The sequence below is a fragment of the Coccinella septempunctata genome, chromosome 3, assembly GCF_907165205.1.
Source record: "Coccinella septempunctata chromosome 3, icCocSept1.1, whole genome shotgun sequence".
NCBI classification, from domain to species: domain Eukaryota; kingdom Metazoa; phylum Arthropoda; class Insecta; order Coleoptera; family Coccinellidae; genus Coccinella; species Coccinella septempunctata.
The window spans coordinates 33,731,922-33,752,212 of NC_058191.1; the positions used below are offsets into that span (position 1 = coordinate 33,731,922).

At 37.0% G+C, this 20,291-nt stretch overlaps 1 protein-coding gene across 2 annotated transcripts in view; it reads right to left on the minus strand.

Moving 5' to 3' along the window:
* The window catches only part of LOC123308998, a 100,833-nt gene extending 86,818 nt beyond the window's left edge, over positions 1-14,015 (minus strand). For both annotated transcript variants that reach the window (XM_044891830.1, XR_006537210.1), the window contains exon 1: positions 13,689-14,015. In XM_044891830.1, coding sequence (XP_044747765.1) covers positions 13,689-13,972 — 284 coding nt within the window. In that variant the 5' untranslated portion in view covers positions 13,973-14,015. The remainder of the gene's footprint in view (positions 1-13,688) is intronic.
* Positions 14,016-20,291: the final 6,276 nt, after the last annotated feature.

Sequence of the window (20,291 nt, forward strand, 5' to 3'; positions counted from 1 at the left end):
TTACAATTTATTCCAAGTTAGGGACTAGCTGGTATGATTCAAAAAGTATATCCAATTCAATAAACCTTTTAAGATCTGCGAGAAAGCTTTCAAGTAGGTACAAGAAATCTATGATTCGTTCTTGAAAACATGAGACAAAACGTGTGAGAATTTTTAGATAAGAATACATTCCCCTCGTTAACGGAGTTTCATTATTGGAAATAATAAACCAAAATGTAACTAGATGCCCATATATGGCACATAAAAGGCGTGGTTGACTCAGAGTCCAATTTTCGAACCCTTCACGAGCAGCTGCTTCTTGCAGTCCGTCATCTTTTGTTTATCGTCGAGAATATCAAACTGACATATTCGTAAAAAAAAATTAATCGAAAGTTGATAAATCTCACGGACATGAGTACCTACCAATTTACAGGGGTATGAAGAAAAAGTATAGGTATGCGCCATCGAACGTTTTACAGCAAGACGTAGGGTGCAGAAATGAATCGATATCAGCTATACAGGGTTTTTTTTAGAGGTGAACTATTTTATTAGATGGTAAAGTCAAAATAGACCATTATTTTACGCACTCTGTATAAGTTAACAAAGTGAAGATTAAAAGCGTGAAGCCAAGGCTTCAAAAAAATACCGTAGATTTGGGTGACTTGGGACAGTCCTGTAACTTGGGACAATTACCCCCCTTGCAGATTTCTTTGTTTCTTACCATTTATGGGTGAAGGGACAAACTTATAAGATTGTGTAGTTTCTTTTAGGTTAGTTTCAAAATTGATTCCTGTTGAGTTTGCCGTGACCAGAGCGTTTGAATTGACTGGAAAAATTAATAATTCAGGAGAGTGGAAGCGCGTTTTTTTATGGCCCTTATGCTTTCTAGTGTCCTGCACATGTGTTTCACTTTGTGCATGTATAATTTTTTTTCCAGATACGTGGGATATTGGGACATTACATATGAAACAAGGTTGTTTACAAATCAAGCGGCAACACGTATCTCATTCATTTATTTTGTTGTTTCATAGGATGACTGGGGACGATGCCGAATAGATACAAGAAGCGCATTGGCAGCAGGAAATATGCCGATTTTTTGCAGGATATTATTATTTACGTTATTTCCACAAAGAAATCACCAAAGAATGAAAGAAATCAAAGTTCCCTTGTTTTGTTCAGTTTTTTAACATTTGAGTTGCAATATATTTACTTTCGCTGTAATAGGGGTTCATCATTTAATTTCCTTACCGAATTTCAACTATATAATCACAAATTCTAATTTTTCAAAACAATTCACCGTCCCAAGTCACCTATTTCATTTGAGAGTTGAGAAATCAATAGATTTTTGCTTGTGTCCCAAGCCTCCCAAATCGGTGGGTGACTTGGGACAAGCATATTTTATTTTTTTCAAAATTTATATCCGAATTCTGAAGCATGGTATGTATCCTAATCAATAGTCTGAGTCATTAAGCATATTCGAACCTCTTTTTCAGATAAAAATAGGTCACCGTTTTGAAAATTTAAGTTGAATTCAACAATCGTCCCAAGTCACCCGAACCTACCGTACCTAAATGTGTGAAATTCAAAGCGTTTTTTTTCAATTCACTCTGTAGAACTATCTAGTAGAAAGTACGATTCCATGACACACTGATGTACGAAGTGTAGGTATGTGTATTTATCATTATTTCAAGATAACAAAGTTGCATCGAAGCTGTTTCTATGAACTGTGGACTAGAGACATTCCAGATGATCCGACGGTGCAGGTAGAAATAGTAGGCCGAGTGTCTGGGCTGAAGATACCTTTTTTTATACATCGGAACGGACATAGCGGTCATGACCCCGTCCTTTTTCGTCCAACCTTGGACTTGAACCAACAATTCGGGCGTAGCCATCCAACAGCTGAAGGCTCATTTCGAGAACTAATCGAGTATGTGGCTTTGGCTCGCAAAAACATCTCTTTTTCATTGATCTGTACGTGTATATGTCACTGTTGGTATCTGAAAGTTATTTCCGAGCAAACCAAAGGAATCATAAGTTCAATAGTCGAAGCCGTCTTTTACGTAGATAAAATTTTTGAATTTGTGAAATTACTCACCGTCTTATTCTCTTCAAAAATTAATAAATACTCATTAAGCGAAATCATTATAATAGCCATGGGTTTTTTCCAGAAGTCTACCCACCATGATGGAATCAACTTATTTTTTTATTCCGTTTGCACCCTTCATAATTACGTTATAATTTTCAAGTAAGTAGTTTTCATTCTTAGTGATAATGGTCACTGCAAGTACTGCTGAAATTTAATTGTATTCGCTGAAAAAACCATGTGTCAAATACCCGGTTGTAGTCAATTAATATTTAATGGAACATTAAAATTTTAATCCTCCATTAAACGGCGAATATACCCCGTTTAATTGAGGTTACTGAAATTGGCCGAAAGTTATCATTGTTGAAATTAATTCTTTGTACCTGTCAATGAAAAAAGTAAGGGGATGTATTTGTCAGCAAGATTTTGAATCAGTTTTAGTTTGCTAAATTAGCCAAAGAAGTATAGTCCTCAAATCAATTATTTTATTGAACAAACACTTTACTTCAGCAAAATTTCTTAATATTCACATGATTTGTTTGTATGGTCTTGCCGAGTTTTGATGGAATTACCTACAGTTCTGTTTCATAGACTATTTTGAATTCTTCTAATCTGAAAAAAGGTTGTTCTAGAATTTCCCAATTTCCCGAGAGAGAGAAAAAGTAGCAACTTATCAATTCCAACACCTAATTATAAGAAAACAAGGATACCACAGTAAATCCTATGAGTATTGTATCGTGAAATCCCCCAGAACGATTGAAAACCAACAGTTTGCCGAGTTTTTGCGGAAAATACTTTACGTCACAAATAATCGCCCGAAACGAGGTAAATATACACATGAAAAATATATATCGAGATAATTTCCATACTATCAGAAAACCGTCTACGTAATTATAGAAGGATTATAGATAACTCCCAACGTCTGCATGGGGAAGAGTTAGCCGCAAACCGAGAGGTTTTTCTGATTTGTAAGTCTAATCAGACTCCTTCCTGCATGACTCGCCTCACTTAATTGACGTATAATTCACGCAACGTACGAAGGAAATATCATTTCCGACTTGACATCAACTAATAGAAAAAAGGCATACATCATTTTACAAGTGATTTTATTACGTTGGAATCAGCCGCACATTGAGGACAAAACTGGTACTGACAGTTCTCAATCTAGAGTGTTATAATGACGTGTGGAGCACACATAATCGGCAAAAATATTTAAAAGATTTGAAAAAAAAATCGATTTTGTCCTCTGAGCCATGCATACATGAATATGTGTTAGGTTGACCTAAGTTTTTACAGCAAATAAAAGAAAAAAAGAGAAATAAAATAAAATAGAATGGAGAAGATATCGATAAAACATGAAATAAGGACATATCTCTTTTATCTTATTTATCTTCGTTTGGAAAATGTTGATGACAGTTCTTTTTTAGTAGATAACCTTGAATGCATAAAAAAATTAACGAAATATGTATTTTTTTTTCTTCTCCAAAAACGGGTTTTTCATTGAGGAAAATGGATGAAAATTCTTGGTGGAATAAGGTTACTAAAGGCAAAGGCATCGTACCTGTGTTGAAAAAAGGAACGAGGCACTTCAAAATTAGACCTATAAACAGAACAAAAAAACAATTTATCCAAGACATGTTCTCTTGGCTGAAATGTCATTTTCAAAGGAAGTATTTTTGGCTTGGTCCATTCTTGGCACTTATTTCATTTTGGTTGACTTGTTGACTATGTTTTTATTTTATATCATGTTATTCCTTTTTTTTCTGCCTTTATTCACCAATATTCAATTTAGGAAAATATACTCTCCGAACTGGCTTATTAAAAGAATGAATCTTACTCACAGCTCTACGGCTTAAAAGATTTACGATGGAGAGACCTTGAAGTCTGTATACCTTAAAGTGTCTATTATCATAAGCTCATATTCTGGCCCTTTACGACGAAAAGGATACTTTTCTTCATAGTATAGTATCCCTTAGTCTACCTGCTCGGAGACCGGTAAACTATAAACATAATCTGCTTGTGACACATTGGGTAAATATTTGAGCAGAAAGAAAAATAATGTGTTGATATTTGGCAGCATTTTTGAATTTCAAGAAAATGAGAACTTTGATGATACCGTTCTTAATTAATGATAATTTTGGTTTATGGTTTTCGCAATTTTTACAGTTTACGTACTGAGACAAGTAGGAAATTCAAATATGAAGTGAAAAAATTGTCAATATTCAGTTTGCCAAACTTAATGTTTATTTCATTTTATATTATTTTATTGTATTCTTCCTCAGACTTGTCCTACACATTGTTTCTGATGTCTGATAAAGTTTATTATTATTATTGTGTATGTGTCAGAGATTGACTCATAGTTTTCCATAGATTATTTCGGCGTCGTTTAGCGAAAAGAAAAGTGATCTAGGCCCCGGATTCACAAAGCTTGATCGGAGAATCAACGCTTGATTGACGAATAGTTCAGATTATTTCGACGTCGTTAACGAAAATAAAAGTGCTCTAGCCCTCGGTTTCACAAAGCTTGATCGGGGAATCAACGCTTGATTAACGAATAGACGTCAATTTGATTTCAATCGATAATTCAGTAATGAGCTTTCAGGACATCATTCTCGCATCAAATTAGGATCTATATAAATCCATTCAATGATTCTCAATTCCTACTTCTTCAAAATATTCCGAAATGAAAAAGTTTCATTGAATTTGTTTTGGAAATCAAGTGACTCGATCGTTGATCGAGCAATCAAAGTTTTGTGGAACCCGCTCTAGGTCTGGGGAGTGGTTTTCGAAGAACTCACCCACAGCCCCATTTTAGCCGAGGATAGTGTGGTTTGGGCCAGTTTGGGAGCGGCCAGTGTGACCATTGTTCACAAACGCGATTCAACATCGCTCAGATTCTCCCCTGAATTCCGCTACTGAACTCGGAGTGAAAAATGACAGGATTTCTTATCGCACGATCCCCGGGGAATATGGTAACAGTCAGAGAGATTAACATCAAACATATATACATATAATCAGCTAATAGCCAGTTCTGAAATAACACACGTCACGCAAGGCTGCGTTCAAACGTCCGACGGTGCATGAAATTTCTTCGAAATACATAAACAACCTTTAACCAGTTTCAGAAAATGAGGAATACATAAGAGTTCGATGCAATCGGTTTAAAATCGTGGTACAAGCCTCCCAGAAAGAGAAGACCTAAATTTTAAAACAGGAAGCTGTTCTGAACATTGAGGAGCAACTAATGACGAATTCCGAAGTTTTGGACAGAACCTAAACAAAAATTAGGATGTTCCGAGAACATTGGCAACATAGACATTATTGACACCAATATTCTCAGCGAAGACGACCGGCAGCAAGTTATATCTCTTGCTGAATAGGACCCTATTCTACGAGAAAATTACGTTTATGTCGATTTCTTATTATTGGAAGCTTATTGAGATGCTAAGGATTTTTTGACAAGCTTCATAACCTCAAATCTTCCTATATGGTGTGGAATGTGTCAAATTTCCAAGGCCAACCGACTGCTTTTATAAAAGTGAATGGGCTATGAATGGATATTTTCATGGGTTTTCTCAGTTCGATTTGCAATCTTCACAGTGAGGTAAATCTGTCAGCAAAGGCGCAAAGACGAATCTCCTAGGAAGCAAGTCGTTTGCAGAGAACAAAGAGGCTATAATTTTGAGCTGAAGTTCCCATCCCCTAGGTTTATTCACTCAACATACCGGTAGACATAGACAAAAAGGCATGCATAACGAGTAACGACATAAGGAAGAATGGCGATCACAGTACGGTCTTGAGGAGAACATAGACTACATAAGCGTCAATGACTGAACTCTAAAAATTCTTTTAGAGTTAAACCTAACCTAAATGACAGACCACAGAAGGCGCTTGTTTCTTTTTTTATTATTACATTCTCTCTTCATTACAATATAGTTTCAATACAGATTTCGTCATTCTCCAACTGATTAGACCCTGACGAACATGAACCTCATTAAACTCCGCCGTCTCTACCCGTGTTCATTTCGACTCAATCAAACAATCCCAGAGTTCCGTCTAAACAATGTTGCTGGCATCGGCGTTACAAGAACAGCAACACCAAGTATACTGGATATGGGACAGGTGAGAAACTCAGAAAAAAGCTATGGTATCCTTTTACCCACATGGTCATAACCTGTTTCATTTCAATTCATTTTTTAAATATGCAATTACACATATGTCCAGTGCCCGACCGAGATATGGCCCTCGCGCCAATGGTAGGGTCCGATCCGGCCATTGTGGAGGTACGAACGTGCCTCGAGGCGATTGCCATTCTCATATGGTCGGAACGGAGAATTCATTTTCCTTCGCTCCTAGGACTCCTGACCGTTGTTGCCGAGAAGGACGGTTTGCAACGAAAAATAAGAAAGTTGATTATTTTGCCATTTGTATTTCCAATACCTGTCACAGAGGTATTTTGTTGATGATATAAATGATAATGATTTTTATTATTCAGAAAACTACAGGATAAACATCCTCCACAGGACTTACACCACATTCAGCAATCTTTCAGAGGGTGCAGTCTGCAGAAAATAGCAACATACGAGAGCTATCGAGGCGTTGCAACACTGTATGTGTTGACAACTGTCATATGTCATTGTCAAATATTTTGGCAACTGTCATCGTCATTCTCAAACAGTTATGCACTGTAGAAGCAAATATAAGTTAATAGAAGGTGGTAAGAATCAGCAAATCTCATCTAATGCCAATGTTTTGCTTGTTCAGAACGAAGCCGAACTGCTTTCCACGAGGTGCTCAAAAATTGGTCAAAAAAGAACCGCAGACAGGGAAACATTGAAACTTTCGTCTTCTTCTGCTCAATTAAATTTCTGTCGGTTTACTGGTTTACAAGAAAACATTGCTCTTCAGGTGACATTTTTATGGTCTGTTAAAAAATTATGAAAGACCCACGCTAGTTTCTTGCAACTATTAATTTTCCTACATCCTGTAGAGTTACTTACAATTTTTTTTCAACTTTTAAGACTTCTTTCGGACTATCAGGTTTTTACCGTCAGGTTTTTACCTGATCTCCCGAGATATATTGATATGATGGGATCTTTAACACGTGTTTCGGCTCACTTTCGAACCGAAAAACAACCAGATGATTCTTTCGGCGGCGCTGATCGCCATCCGGCACATGAATCTTTGTTATGATCTGAGTGACACGATAGCTATCATAACATCGGGTTTTATCCGTATGGTTTAGTTTTTTTTTCCTCTTAAATTCCAGGTTGAGGGGACTTTCTCGCCATCCGTATAAGGAGTAAAGGGGGAAAGACTACCAGAATGTGGAGTGTAGCTATTACAATAGTTTCCACTTTCGTCGAAAAGATAGCAGCACTTAACGAACGACTTTTTTTAATTTCACCAGGATACGAATTGTAGCCAATGCCGAGGCTTTTCGAGAAATTTTTTCATGTGGAAATTCAAAGAAGAGATAATTTCACCTCGGAAAGTCAATGACATGAATGAATATTCGTTCTTCAATAAAAAAAATTTTTTCCGTTTGACGATTAAAAAAAAAATTGACTTTCCGAGATGACGAACTGATTGAATTGAAATATAATAAAAACCCCATATAAATTAATGGTTTCTGACTTAAGATAATCATTTTCTCTTTTTGAACTGACCACTAAAACGGTGTTGACGCTAGGGAGCCTTTGTATTTTGGATTCTTCAATTGCAATGACCTCGAGATTCGACAGTTGAATATGCGCACCGTACGGATAAAACCCGATGAATAATTTTTCATCCGGTCGTTTTCAGGTAAATACCCGTGGTGTGAAAGGAACCTTAGCGTCTTCACTGCATGGATCGAACCGCAAATTTTTTGATAGAAATTTCAACAGATTGGTCTGGCAACCCCGCGGACAACAAACAACTTATTTTTTACGAGTCCAGACGTCCTGGGTCAGTTCCCTTGTTCAGCGTAGGTCAGAAGCACGTTTCATGGGAATTATAGGGTTTCGGGTATCAAATCGATAATGAGGTTGCTTGTCCCTGTCCAAAATGATTTAATGAACGAATAAGTTATTCCGTTCCAACCAAGAAATCAAGGGCGGTTCCAGAAACTGAGAGAGAACTTGGGGGAAATATTTTTTCGAATATCGGACAATGACTGTATTTCCCTCTTCAAATAAGAATGAGTTTCAAAGTAGTTTTCTTTCAAACATAAAGCTCATACTACACTTATAAAGATATACCTATTTGATATCAACAAACACCTGGAAGAATTTCAGATATAAAATGGCTACACCCAAAATTACTCCTGGAACAGCTACTGCAAGAAATATAGGAGTAGTTCAAACGATGAAGTGTTCGATAATGTTTATTATTCGAGAATAATGTTTTGTTTTTTAATGTAAAACATAACATTACGGTACCTATAGTCATTGTTTTGACAAACAAGATGGTAAATGATTTTTATTATTTCTTATTTTATTATTTCTTCCTACTTACGTAGGAAGAAATTTTGTCGTCAGCATTATACATATATCCAAAACGTGATTGTTCTTAGATTAGAGTTCCGGTTCTCTTTTCCGATTTTCAAGAAATGCATATTTGCCAACTGAAACTGACGCTTTATCGAATCAAGCTGAATTTTGAATTTATTCAGAGTGTCCCATATAAAACTGGCGACAATTCTTGATTTGAGCTAAATTGCGACATGAAGCTTGATGAAAAAAGGAAGCGTTACAGACACAGAAAGAAAATCTAAGTTCCCTGGATCTTCCATATCAAATGTTGGCAACTTAACTTTGCTTATAATATGAATGATAAACTGTAAGCTGTAAGGTATATAATTTCGCTAGCTAGTGGAATACAATAAACCTCTCGTTAACGTCCCAAATACCAATTTCCTCACAGAAAGTTCTTTCTTCATACACCCCAGCCATACTTGTTTCTCTGGATTCCTAATATCATATTGATGGTCGATTTTTTGTGCGACTCACGTAAGGGGCAACTAAACAGATCCTTAATAAAGAGCCTGGGGCCACATCCCTCTGCCATTCAAAAACGTTTCGCAGATGTTGAGTTGAGACCCTAGAGGACAGTTGTTCTTGGGGGGAACGACTCAACGTAGGTAGTTAGTTGTAGGAGAAATCGACGAACAGCTGATAACCGAGAGGTGGCTTTTTGTGATTTAGGGCACCATATTTTCTTGGAACGTCGAGAAATAAACTCAATGAAAGGTGGATGAAACTATATAATCACGCACTTAATGAAAATGTGGCATTTCATTGTACTGAAACATTATATCGAAGCATAAGTGCAAATAAAGGCAAAGTTAAGTATAGTGTAGATACACATAACTGTCAACTTACTCCAGTACTCAATACTCAACTCAGTATTAAAAAAAGGAAATGTAATTATTGTGAGCAATATATCAAACTGTTTGCATTTTTTCATCCTGTGATATGAGGTCTTTTCATCTTATTCATCACAGTTATTTCATATTTTGTACACTGTTTTTCATGTTTCTGAAAATATTTTATGGAAAATAAATACAAATCAACATTTTCTCATTGTTGCTAGTTAATAACTGTTAGGATTCATTGTTTACTTCTGCATTTTGGACAATAACAAAACGAATCAATCTAGTAATGAACGGAAACTGCTCCACCTAATAGAGATGTGAATGAAATATAGATGTACCGATCATAGCACTCCGTGATAGGCAGTTATGGTTTCCTTTTACGACTATACCCATTTTTAGAGTTTCAAGGTTTCCAGCCTTCAAAGGAACAGGGAAAAGGAGCTCATTTACTCGATTCTTAGGAATATCAATAGAACGAAGAGTAACTTTGACAAATCAGCTTTTTATAAGCCTAGGAAGTGTAAGCAACAAGGCAAAGCGAGAGTGAATGGAATTTGTCTCGTGAAAACATAGTTAGTTCAATAACCAATATGGTTGGACAAGAATGAAAATCAAGTGAATTTTCATTCTTGTCCAACATTTTTCACCTTTAGGTTTAGGTATGTAATAAGACTCCGATTTCTTGAAATATTAGTTGTTCTCAATAAAATAGTTCCACTGGAAAATTTGCATTACCTGAGCACCTATACCTTTGTGAATTTCGATCGACCTTTTTTGTTTCCTCAAAATTTTTGTCGATTAATTTCCTCAATCGATTCAAGATTTTTCAGCTACATTTACTTGCTTCAGCTAGTGACTTCTTTAAAGAATTGTATTATATCCAGAAATCCAGAACCAGTGAGCGAGGAGATACACCTATAGTGATACATTGACCTTGGCAGTAAATTCTTCGTGCACTAATTCATTCACCCCTGACAACACCACAGATTTCCATACATTCCAGATTCCTTCTTATGGCACTAGTTTTCTGCCTTTGTTTGTCAGTTGTTTCTAACCTATCGTGACATACACTGTCAGAGCGCTCATATATTCGGACATCCATATGTTTGTTATTGGTTGTCATATAGGCGAAACTATCGTGACATCTTCTATCAGAGCGATCATCTGTTCGAATGTCTACGATTCTGACTATAACATTGCTGAACTATCGTTCGATCATATTTTTCATACGTTCCTCCTTATGGCACAAGTTTTCTGCCTTTGTTTGTCAGTTGTTGCTAACCTATCGTGACATTTACTGTCAGAGCGATCATATATTCGGACATCCATGCTTGTTATTGGTTGTCATATAGGCGAAACTATCGTGACATGCTCTATCAGAGCGATCATCTGTTCGAATGTTTATGATTCTGACTCTGGCATTGCTGAACTATCGTACAGAAAGATCATATTTTCTGACTCACGTCGGCCATGTTTACAATTTCCTCTGTTTATTTTTGACTTCGCTGAATATCGTTCAGCTTGTGATTTTTTTTTTTGGACAATTGTATCCAGATTGATGCTGGGGAGAATTATGAACTAAAACAACATAGCAATTTCAAACCATATTTATTACTTTCTGAGAAAGTATGTATACTGAGTAAAAGAAAATTTTCTTCAGTAGATTTTAGGACCTTAATCAGGAATATAGCTGCTAGCTGCCATACCAGTGGATGTGAAAAAATAAACATACTTCGATAATCGAACTTCCATTGGAAACATCCTCATTTCTATCAGTTTCATCCAAATCGAAGTGACCTTAAATTTCGCATATCATAACATCGACCGAAGGCCAATCCACGATACTCCGAAGTTTGCAACGAGCAAAAAATATTTTCATGGCAACCGTCCCGGTTTTGTTTGGGTTGGCTGAAACGTGGATCGGCGCCAACTAGAGTTTTGGCCGATGCAGAAACACCGTCATAAAGAGGTCCTTTAACTCATTTAGCCGCGGCTGAAATAACCCCAAATTAATTCGATGCATCTCATTATTCCCTTATTATGGCGTATCGGATTGAGTACCATGCACCGTCAGAACCGACTACCTCCAAAAATTTTAAACTTGGTCGATTTGGATGGGCAATCTCGATTTTATTGCGGCAGTCGTTTATGAATTAGGAGAGTAATAACACCTATCCCAATTTGAGACTTCTTCAAACATTGGAGATGATTTCATTTCAACCACAAAGTAGCCATTATCCACATCATATAAGCGTCTGCTATATATTTTATTTTTATGACATCATTTTTCCAACCCTCTTCATTCTTAGCTGAACTATTGTGGCTTCACACATTTGATGCTTAAATATCTGATTTAGTAGTAAATACGGTATCTCGAAACTGTTATTCGGTATGAATTTGTTTTGGTGGAAGACGCAATTTCAATACTATGTAGGCAGACGAAGTTGATTCGAATATTTGCTTCCTTCACAAAAATTAGCTTCCTTAAGACTTGGAAAGTCAAGACTTTCCTCAATGAAGAATTGTAAAAAGGTAATACTAATTGATCTGGCTCAAAGGACCGAAAAATCCAAAGGATATATTAAGAGGAATAGATATTATAGTCTTCGAATACAAGATGGTGTTCTCTATGTCTCTGCCTTTGTCATTTTTCCATATGGAATAGTTGTTTACAATCATTTCTTCTCCTCCTCAATAACTAATTTCCTAAAACATGAATTAGGCGGTCGATGCCTTCATCAATTAATGAGATGAGTAGGTTATAACAATTGATTTGGCTCAAAGGACCAAATATTCAGAAAGATTATAATATCTGTACTTAGCTCAGACATATCAAATGAAATTAATATCAGCTTTCAACGAAATTTGGCTGTTCTGTGGATATGTCATTAATCTCGAGAATCTTCCTTATAGGATAGTTATTTCCATTATTTTCTTCCTTCTCCATAACTAGTCTTCTAAACAATAAAATGGCTCGTCCATGCTTTCCTCGATGAATAAAATAAATAGGTTATAATAATGGATCCGGCTCAAAGGACCAAAAAGATTTCATTATATGAATCCAACTCAGATAATGGACTTCAAGTATATTCATATATTCTGTATAGACTTATCATTTCTTCTGCTTAATTTTACTGGGAAGATATTATAAAGTAGAATCTGTGAGAATTCATAAAGGTAGTACTCATGTGACGGCGGGGTTGTGCAAAGAATTGATGGCTTTTCATAATTTTATCGTTCGTCGTTGAAGAACGACTTCAGCAGTAGAGCGGCAATAGTTCCTAAAAATTTTACAAAATGATCAGATTAATCTCAAGACAGAAAAATCTAATTGTTGAGTTAGATGAAATCGAATGTGTAAGTGGATTTGGCATGGAATTGATCAACCAGTTTTATGTAAACAAGGTTTTTCTGGTGCATATTTCATTATCATCGAAAGGAAAATGATAGCAGCAAGAATTTCATCCTGTGAATAATCCCTGCAGTTAACATGATATGGCCGACCGTAGATTAGAAGGCAAAAGGCACCACGAGTGTCCTGCGAGACACGAAAGCAGGCAGAGAGGCTCGAAGAAGAGACTAATACATACTAAGGTCTACAATTCTTTCTAAAACTGGTTTACGAAAAGAACCCACAAGAGAGAAGGATCACGGTTCTTCCATCTCACAAATACCCCCATAGAACGCAACGAAAAGTTTTCCTACATTCATCTATTCCCTAGTCATTATTTTTGGTGTTTCACAAAATTGAAAAATTGAATTAAGTTACACGAATTCCTCGAGGTCAATATGTGACTAAATTTTTTTCCCAATTAACCATATCACTGCTTGCAGTGTCCAGGAGTAATAGCAACAATTAAGAGATAATTATTATTGATAAGCGGAACAGGACGTACACGTGTGTCTCAATTGCTTAATCGTATAATATAGAAAATGAATTATGGAGCAGAAAATTGCCTGGACTATTGAGTGATCTTCGAGGAAACTAAAGATAGGTAATATAAACAATGACATATACTCACCTAGAAATCCGATGAGGTTATCTCATCTGATTTGTAAATATTATTGCAAGAGTAGGAGTGAAAAAACAGCCGAAATGTCAATGACACCAAAACAATCGGCATGCTAGAAGAAAGCGCTTACTCTCGATTTCGAATTGCAACAGTATTCGGTTAAGGTAAAGGACACGGTAATGACCTCAAACGATTGCCGAAATTTCGGTTACCCTGAATGGAACACATCCATTCGATTTGTCTTGAATGAACTTACCTATCTGAAGATTCCGAACTGTCATACCGATCGACGCATCTCTTCCTCCTGCATTCTTCCTCGCAAGGCATTAGCTCGTCCTCTAGCTTCAATGCATTGTTTGAACACAATTTATCATATAATTTATCACTTTTATCAACTAAATAGAACTTGTTCACACTCTCTAACGGCTTCTTGTCCATCGTACCACGTTTCTGACATCTATCAACAGTTTCACAGTCTTTGTTGGGTATTTTTTCGATAAAATCACCCACCACGACCCCCGTACAAATCCCATCTGCCATCTTGAAAACACACTATCAGTGGTATCCGAGCTCGAGGCCTTTGCGCATTCGATTTTGATTCCGCATGTACTTGACGAGCTAGTAGACTCGTGCCGTGTTGTCAGATTGGAACCCCAACATTCCGAGTTTAACTGTACTATGACAGACAGGGAGCACTTCCGAAGAGGCCTTCGTCTGTCGGTTATTTCCGTGGTATTTCCTGCGCATACATTGAAGAGACCCATTCGGATGGTTGGCATGAAAAACTGAAGCTTTTGGGACTACCCTGACATTGAAAGTTGAAGTAGGGTCATCAACAAGGTCCATTTTCTGAGTGATAAGTCTTCCAATTACTCCAAAAGCTCTATGCCGGACAAATACAAAGTTATACGAAGAGGATTGAGCCTGTAGCGTGTGCCCCTCAATGTTGAAGGAGAGCGTGTAGGGAACAGAAGGACCATCGGTTCCACTTCAGGTATTCTCCTAGCTAACGTTACTACAGATTCTGCTTTAAGCTGCATATGAGCATCAACATTACTCCCGAGAAGAACCTAGGGCCAATGAACATCATCCCTCTCAAATATGGTCTGACCATATTGTCATATTGCTTATCAGTAGCATTTTGACATGTCTGATACACAGGTGATATATTGCGTTGGTCAGAAACAGGCAAAATGTCGTTGGCATTTGCTCTAATACATCTACACATGTATCGCAGTTTTTGATAATGATAAAACTCGTGTATATGTAGTGGACCAATGTTTTCCCAACAACTCGTCTGATCCACGAAGCCAGACAATGAGCTCTTTGTCGTCTAATTTTCTTACCATGCCGAAAATAATGTGGTGATGGTGATGTAAAGTAAATCCACAAAATTTCAATGTTTTTGTGACCTTTACCCGAGATACAAAAGCTTCAATGGTCCTTCTGATCATAGGATGTTTAGCAGGAATGAGATCTACATGACAGAAATAGAGAATATTCCATCCTGCAGAACTCCGGTTGAGATTTGGAAGCAAAATGCAGAAATCAGTGTTGCTGTAGTCACTCCAAGTCATCAGATCCCAAAAATAAGTGGCGCTCAAAGACCAGGAGGAAGAATTATCCCAAGGAATGCGTGAGTTTTTGCTGAGCCAAAAAAAAAAATAAGATAACATGCATCGCATGTTATTTTCCTATCTGCCCGTATAGTCCTTTGCTAAATCTGTTATTGGCAGTTCCTGCCTGAAATCATCGCTTCTCAATTATCTAAACGTGTACAACTCTCACCGCTCTCAAAAACTTCATCTCAGATGTTTTCAGTTATCTGCAGTCTTGTTTTCTCGGCGCCCTAGTTTCAAACCCATATCGTAGGCTGAGGGTAGCTTTAAATTTTATTTGAGTTTTTTTTAGATTCTTTCCTTTTAGTATATTTCACATATTTTCATTAAAAATCACTTCTTTACGTAGTTAATTCTTCAGTTTGAAATTTATTCCTCACTGCTTCTATCGAGCAGAGCCGGTCTTCCCAGTAATAATGTTTCTGTTCTTCTAATGCTGAAGGAACGCCGCAGGACACTTATATCGAGGAATCATCCCCCCATTGAAAATATTGGATAAATAACTATCTCAAAATATTGTTGATTTTTCATTCCATCATGGATAGCGCCTATTGTTTCATCTACTAGTACTAGCTGACACACACAGGCATTGAGGTCACTAATATGTCATAAAAATATGCATCAACAGATTCAACATCATAAACTACGAGACAATTTCCTGCCTTCAAACAACGTGGGAAACTGAAACGCCAATATTCCCGAATATCGAGCATATAGAAACCATCCGACAACAGCGGAAATGTGTGTTGTCCGCGCACTAGTTGGGAGCGGGGACTGTATGCACCGTGACGTCACAGCCCCCACCTCTGCGCACTGCATACAACGTTCATTGGCCGCTCCACAATCTAAAATTACATAATTATTTACTTGTCTACTTGGGAGTAATGACATTTGGTTGCACTCTCGTTGCATCATAGAGACGTAGATATTACGTGTTATTCTGTGCATCTACTACTACGTGCTAAGATTAGGTGTGATGCTGCTAAACGCAACAGCGGGATTGAAATCGAAATCTTTCTAATGCAGAGTATAAGGGCGACAGCGGTGGGATTTGTTGAACACTGCTAATTTTAATCTCTTCTGGACTCTGTTCTGTGTCAACGGGAAACTTTTTGTGGCATCTTGGAAATACATTGAACTGCTTAGTCGTATTATTATTTTCCAACAGAAATCCTTTGAGGTCCTTCCTTGAAAAGTTGGGTGGAAAAACATTGCATCGTTTCCACGAATCAGATATGGTTTAAACCATTTGCGTTGATTGAGTGCCTCATCAGTTACAAATTAATGTCCGATAAGATGGCGTCCTCTGCATCTAACTGGGAAGAGAAGATTTTTTGGTTACTTCAAGGCAGAATAATCATCTGTAATCTACTCTATAATCAATATATTCCAATATATAATACGTCTCACAAGTTGAAACAATAATAAAAAATAAAAATATTATTGCCTTCAGCTAGCAACTACCTTTGTGTAGGGTATCTAAATGAGAACCTGTAGATTAGTAAGTGAGGAAGGATTTTCATAAGGGTAGAAGATGCCTTTTGAAGTTGAAGTATTATATCCAGCTGTTTCCTCCATAGCAATCCTCAAATCGGGATTAAAATATATAGTCTGCTACTGATTTCATTAGATTCGTCGTATATCGATCCGCCCACCCCTGACAGGACCATAGATTTTCATAAATTCTTCATGACAGATTGCCTCTGCCGCGATTGTTTAGTCGGCTATTGTAAAGCGTTGCTCCAACGTGTTTCCGAATATGTTTCGTGCGACGATGCAAGATTCGAGCGAGCATCATCAATTTATTATGTAGGAGAATAATTTTGTCGCGTCTGGAGCGCGCGTCCGAACCCAATATCAATGTGTGTTCGGTAGATGGTTCAACGAATTTGGCTCTCTTCGAACACCAAAACTACACCCAATAAATTCGCATCATTAGATTCTTCCATGAATGTTCTTTTGGATGACTGGATGGATATCATCCTTCATAGTTTTTATACTATGACATATTTTATATGTCACTAAAATAGTTGTATAGGTTACGGTCGATTCCAATCCACCTCGATTTTCCTCATGCGAATACTTGTACAGTTTCTTATTTCTAGATGGCTGGTCTTTACACGAATTCCAATAATTTAGTGGGAGACAGAGAGCCCATCCTTTTATCTCTCTTCGTTTCGAAATATGCATGGAGGTTCCTTCATCTCCATGGAAATATATAGGTGTACCTTTATTGGAAATTTCCTTCACGAGATTAGTTGATGCGATGGTTTGACTTCTTGCAGTCATTTCCATTATACTTATAAGCAACCTGAAGAACGAAAGTTCAATTAGTGAGGCTCACAGTATTCATGCTTACCTTTTGAACAATATCATTTCATCAGCGTCTTCTTTATTTGTTTTCTTGATCCGAAATATTAGTTGTCACAGGATAAATCTTCTTATTCCTCCTAAACCGGCAAATTCCATTGCCAGTAGATTCGTCGCTTATCGATTCATCCACCATCCACCCCTGGCAGGACCATAGATTACATACATTATTTCTAAGTCACAAACATTTTTACATGTCTTTTTATACTAAGTATCAGTTTATTCACCCTCTATTCAAAGTGCTCGTTAACTTTAGTTTGTTAAACTTAATGACCACCTGTGACAATTCTGGATATATTCATAACCATTCATCGTTTTGCTAGTTACTCAAGAGATACCGACGAGTTAATGTTTCTGAACATTGTTTAACAGTTCAATAGGCTTAACAATAGGGTGAATGAACCGGTACTTGAAATTGAGTAACAAAACAATAAACTTACTAACGAATTAAATATAAAAAGAAAAATTTTACATTTCTTGAAACTTGATGCTAAAAACGTAACATACAGCAGGCAGCCCTTCTAGTCAAGGCTGAGGGACACCTGGGCTCAGTACAAAGAGGCTATGTACTCATGGAAAACAGTAACACTATAACCATTAATACTCAATGCTATAACACGATTAACTTGGTTTAAGAAATACGGGATCTTTATAAATTATTGTAACATCGCAATTTGCTTTTCATTGCTATGTGCTGCCTCTCACTAAGGCAAAATTGACGCCCAATGCGAAGTCATTTACAAAGATCCTGTATTACGCATCAGTAAACCATATCAAACATCATAACTGATTGTATGAAGGAATGGGTAATTATTCTGTATTCATCTAGGATGCATGGCTCATGCCGAAAAATGCTGCAACATCATATAGCAAAATATATCGCGGAAAACAGTTTCAACACGAAGGGATTCTACTCGAAACAAACAGAAAACCGAACAAACGGTGATGCAGCAAGAATGTATGCTTATAGCAGAGAGTTTGTCTCTGCTTATAGAGAGATAGGCTCCCCAGAGTTGAGAACGCTATTTATGTACTCCTGCTAACGCCACCTGACGTTTAGCACAAACCGTACACTTTCTGATATGCAGTTTTCTACTACTGAATTTTCTTTAGTAGTGGCATTGTATGAACAAAATCCATATATACAATGATGATGGGCATGCTGCAACACGGGCGTAGCCAGGGTGAGTGTTTTGGGGGTTCAACCGCCCCCCGAAACTCAACCCTGGCTACGCCCATGTGCTGCAAGCTCTAGTTCTAAACCATTATGGATTCTATATTCTCTAATATTAGGTACATATACAAAAATTTCTGATTCGAAGTGTCTGTCTGATTCAATAAAATTAGGGTCCTTTGCAATTGCAAAGGCGGATACCGGGAATTGAATTGGGAATTAGTAGTGACTGACTGCTGTCAGGCAATACAAACACTAAATTCTTCAAAACTTTCACATATGTCCACATAATAACAACAACCTACGTACCTATATTATTGTATCATTAATATGAAACTATTTTCAATGAATTCCAAAAATTAAAAAATTATAAATACAACAAAAATAAACAGTAAAAAAGAAACAAGGAAAACTGAATTTGACATCGAAAATAACACAGACATAAAAAATACAGAAATAATTAATCACAGAAAAAACCTTTTTCATAGCGGCACTGTTAATATAAGGCAGCCAATAGAACAAATCGCTACTTCATAAATATTCAGTAATCATGGAAATAATTCTTCTGAACTGATTGCGTATGCGAGACGTACATGGCAGACAGGAGAATCACTTCCTTGTACAGGAAGAAAGAACAAAAACACACACTTGCAAGGAATAAATTATTGATAACGGGTTGAAAATTCAAACATTTGATAGTATGATGTACTTCCAGCTCACTAGATTTTATATCTATGTATCAATATATTCCGAAATTAAATTGATTCACGTATAAAAAGGGATTTCTGTATGCTCACTATTGAAAATGTTTTCTTTCGCTCAATTTCCCCACTAAACAGTGCCTCAGTTTCTATAAAAACATTTGTTCCATTTTAATTTATAGCCAAATAAGATATCAAAATAATTGTTTGACAATATTCGAAATACTCGTGATTGAAATGCGTAATTGAAATACAAATACATTTGGTATGGTATAATATAATATATCAAATACCTGTCGCTAAGGTATTATGGCTTCAAAATACTAGTTTTGTAGAACAAAGCGCCGGATACAAAGATAAACTACTATTGTAGTGTTATGTACACCGTGTAGGATGTAGGATTCTACAAAGCAAGTGAGGCTTCGTCCAGTCTTGGTGAGACTCACAGAGACGCCTCGTTTTCGCTTACAGACACCATCCACCGGTTGAAATGTTTATCACTGCACTGTACCGATGAGGGACAATATTACCGAAACCAGTCTACAGTATGTGCTTAGATGTTTCGGCCTCTCTGGGAATTCCTGAGCTGGTTCATGACTAGCTCACATTAATAGAACGACAAATCTATGAATTATCGACGCCATTTTTGGTATTACCGTGGTGCCCGTGGCTCTTTTTGCCGGAGCGGTCAGCGAGAGAACCCTCAAACTCTCCTGCAGTCTCTTGACGAACAATTGTACTTCGTTGACTTCAGGTTATATCTGTGAGTCATGGATGGGTGTAGGATTCTACAGAGTGAGTGAGGCTTGGTCCAGTCTTGGTGAGACATCGTGATGAGAATATAAAATATTCCTCACAGGTACGCTTCGTTTTCGCTTAGAGACACCATCCTCTGGTTGAAATGTTTATCGCTGCACTCTACTGATGAGGGATAATAATCCTGAAACCCGTCTACAATTTGTGATTAGATGTTTCAGTATCTCTGGGAATTCCTG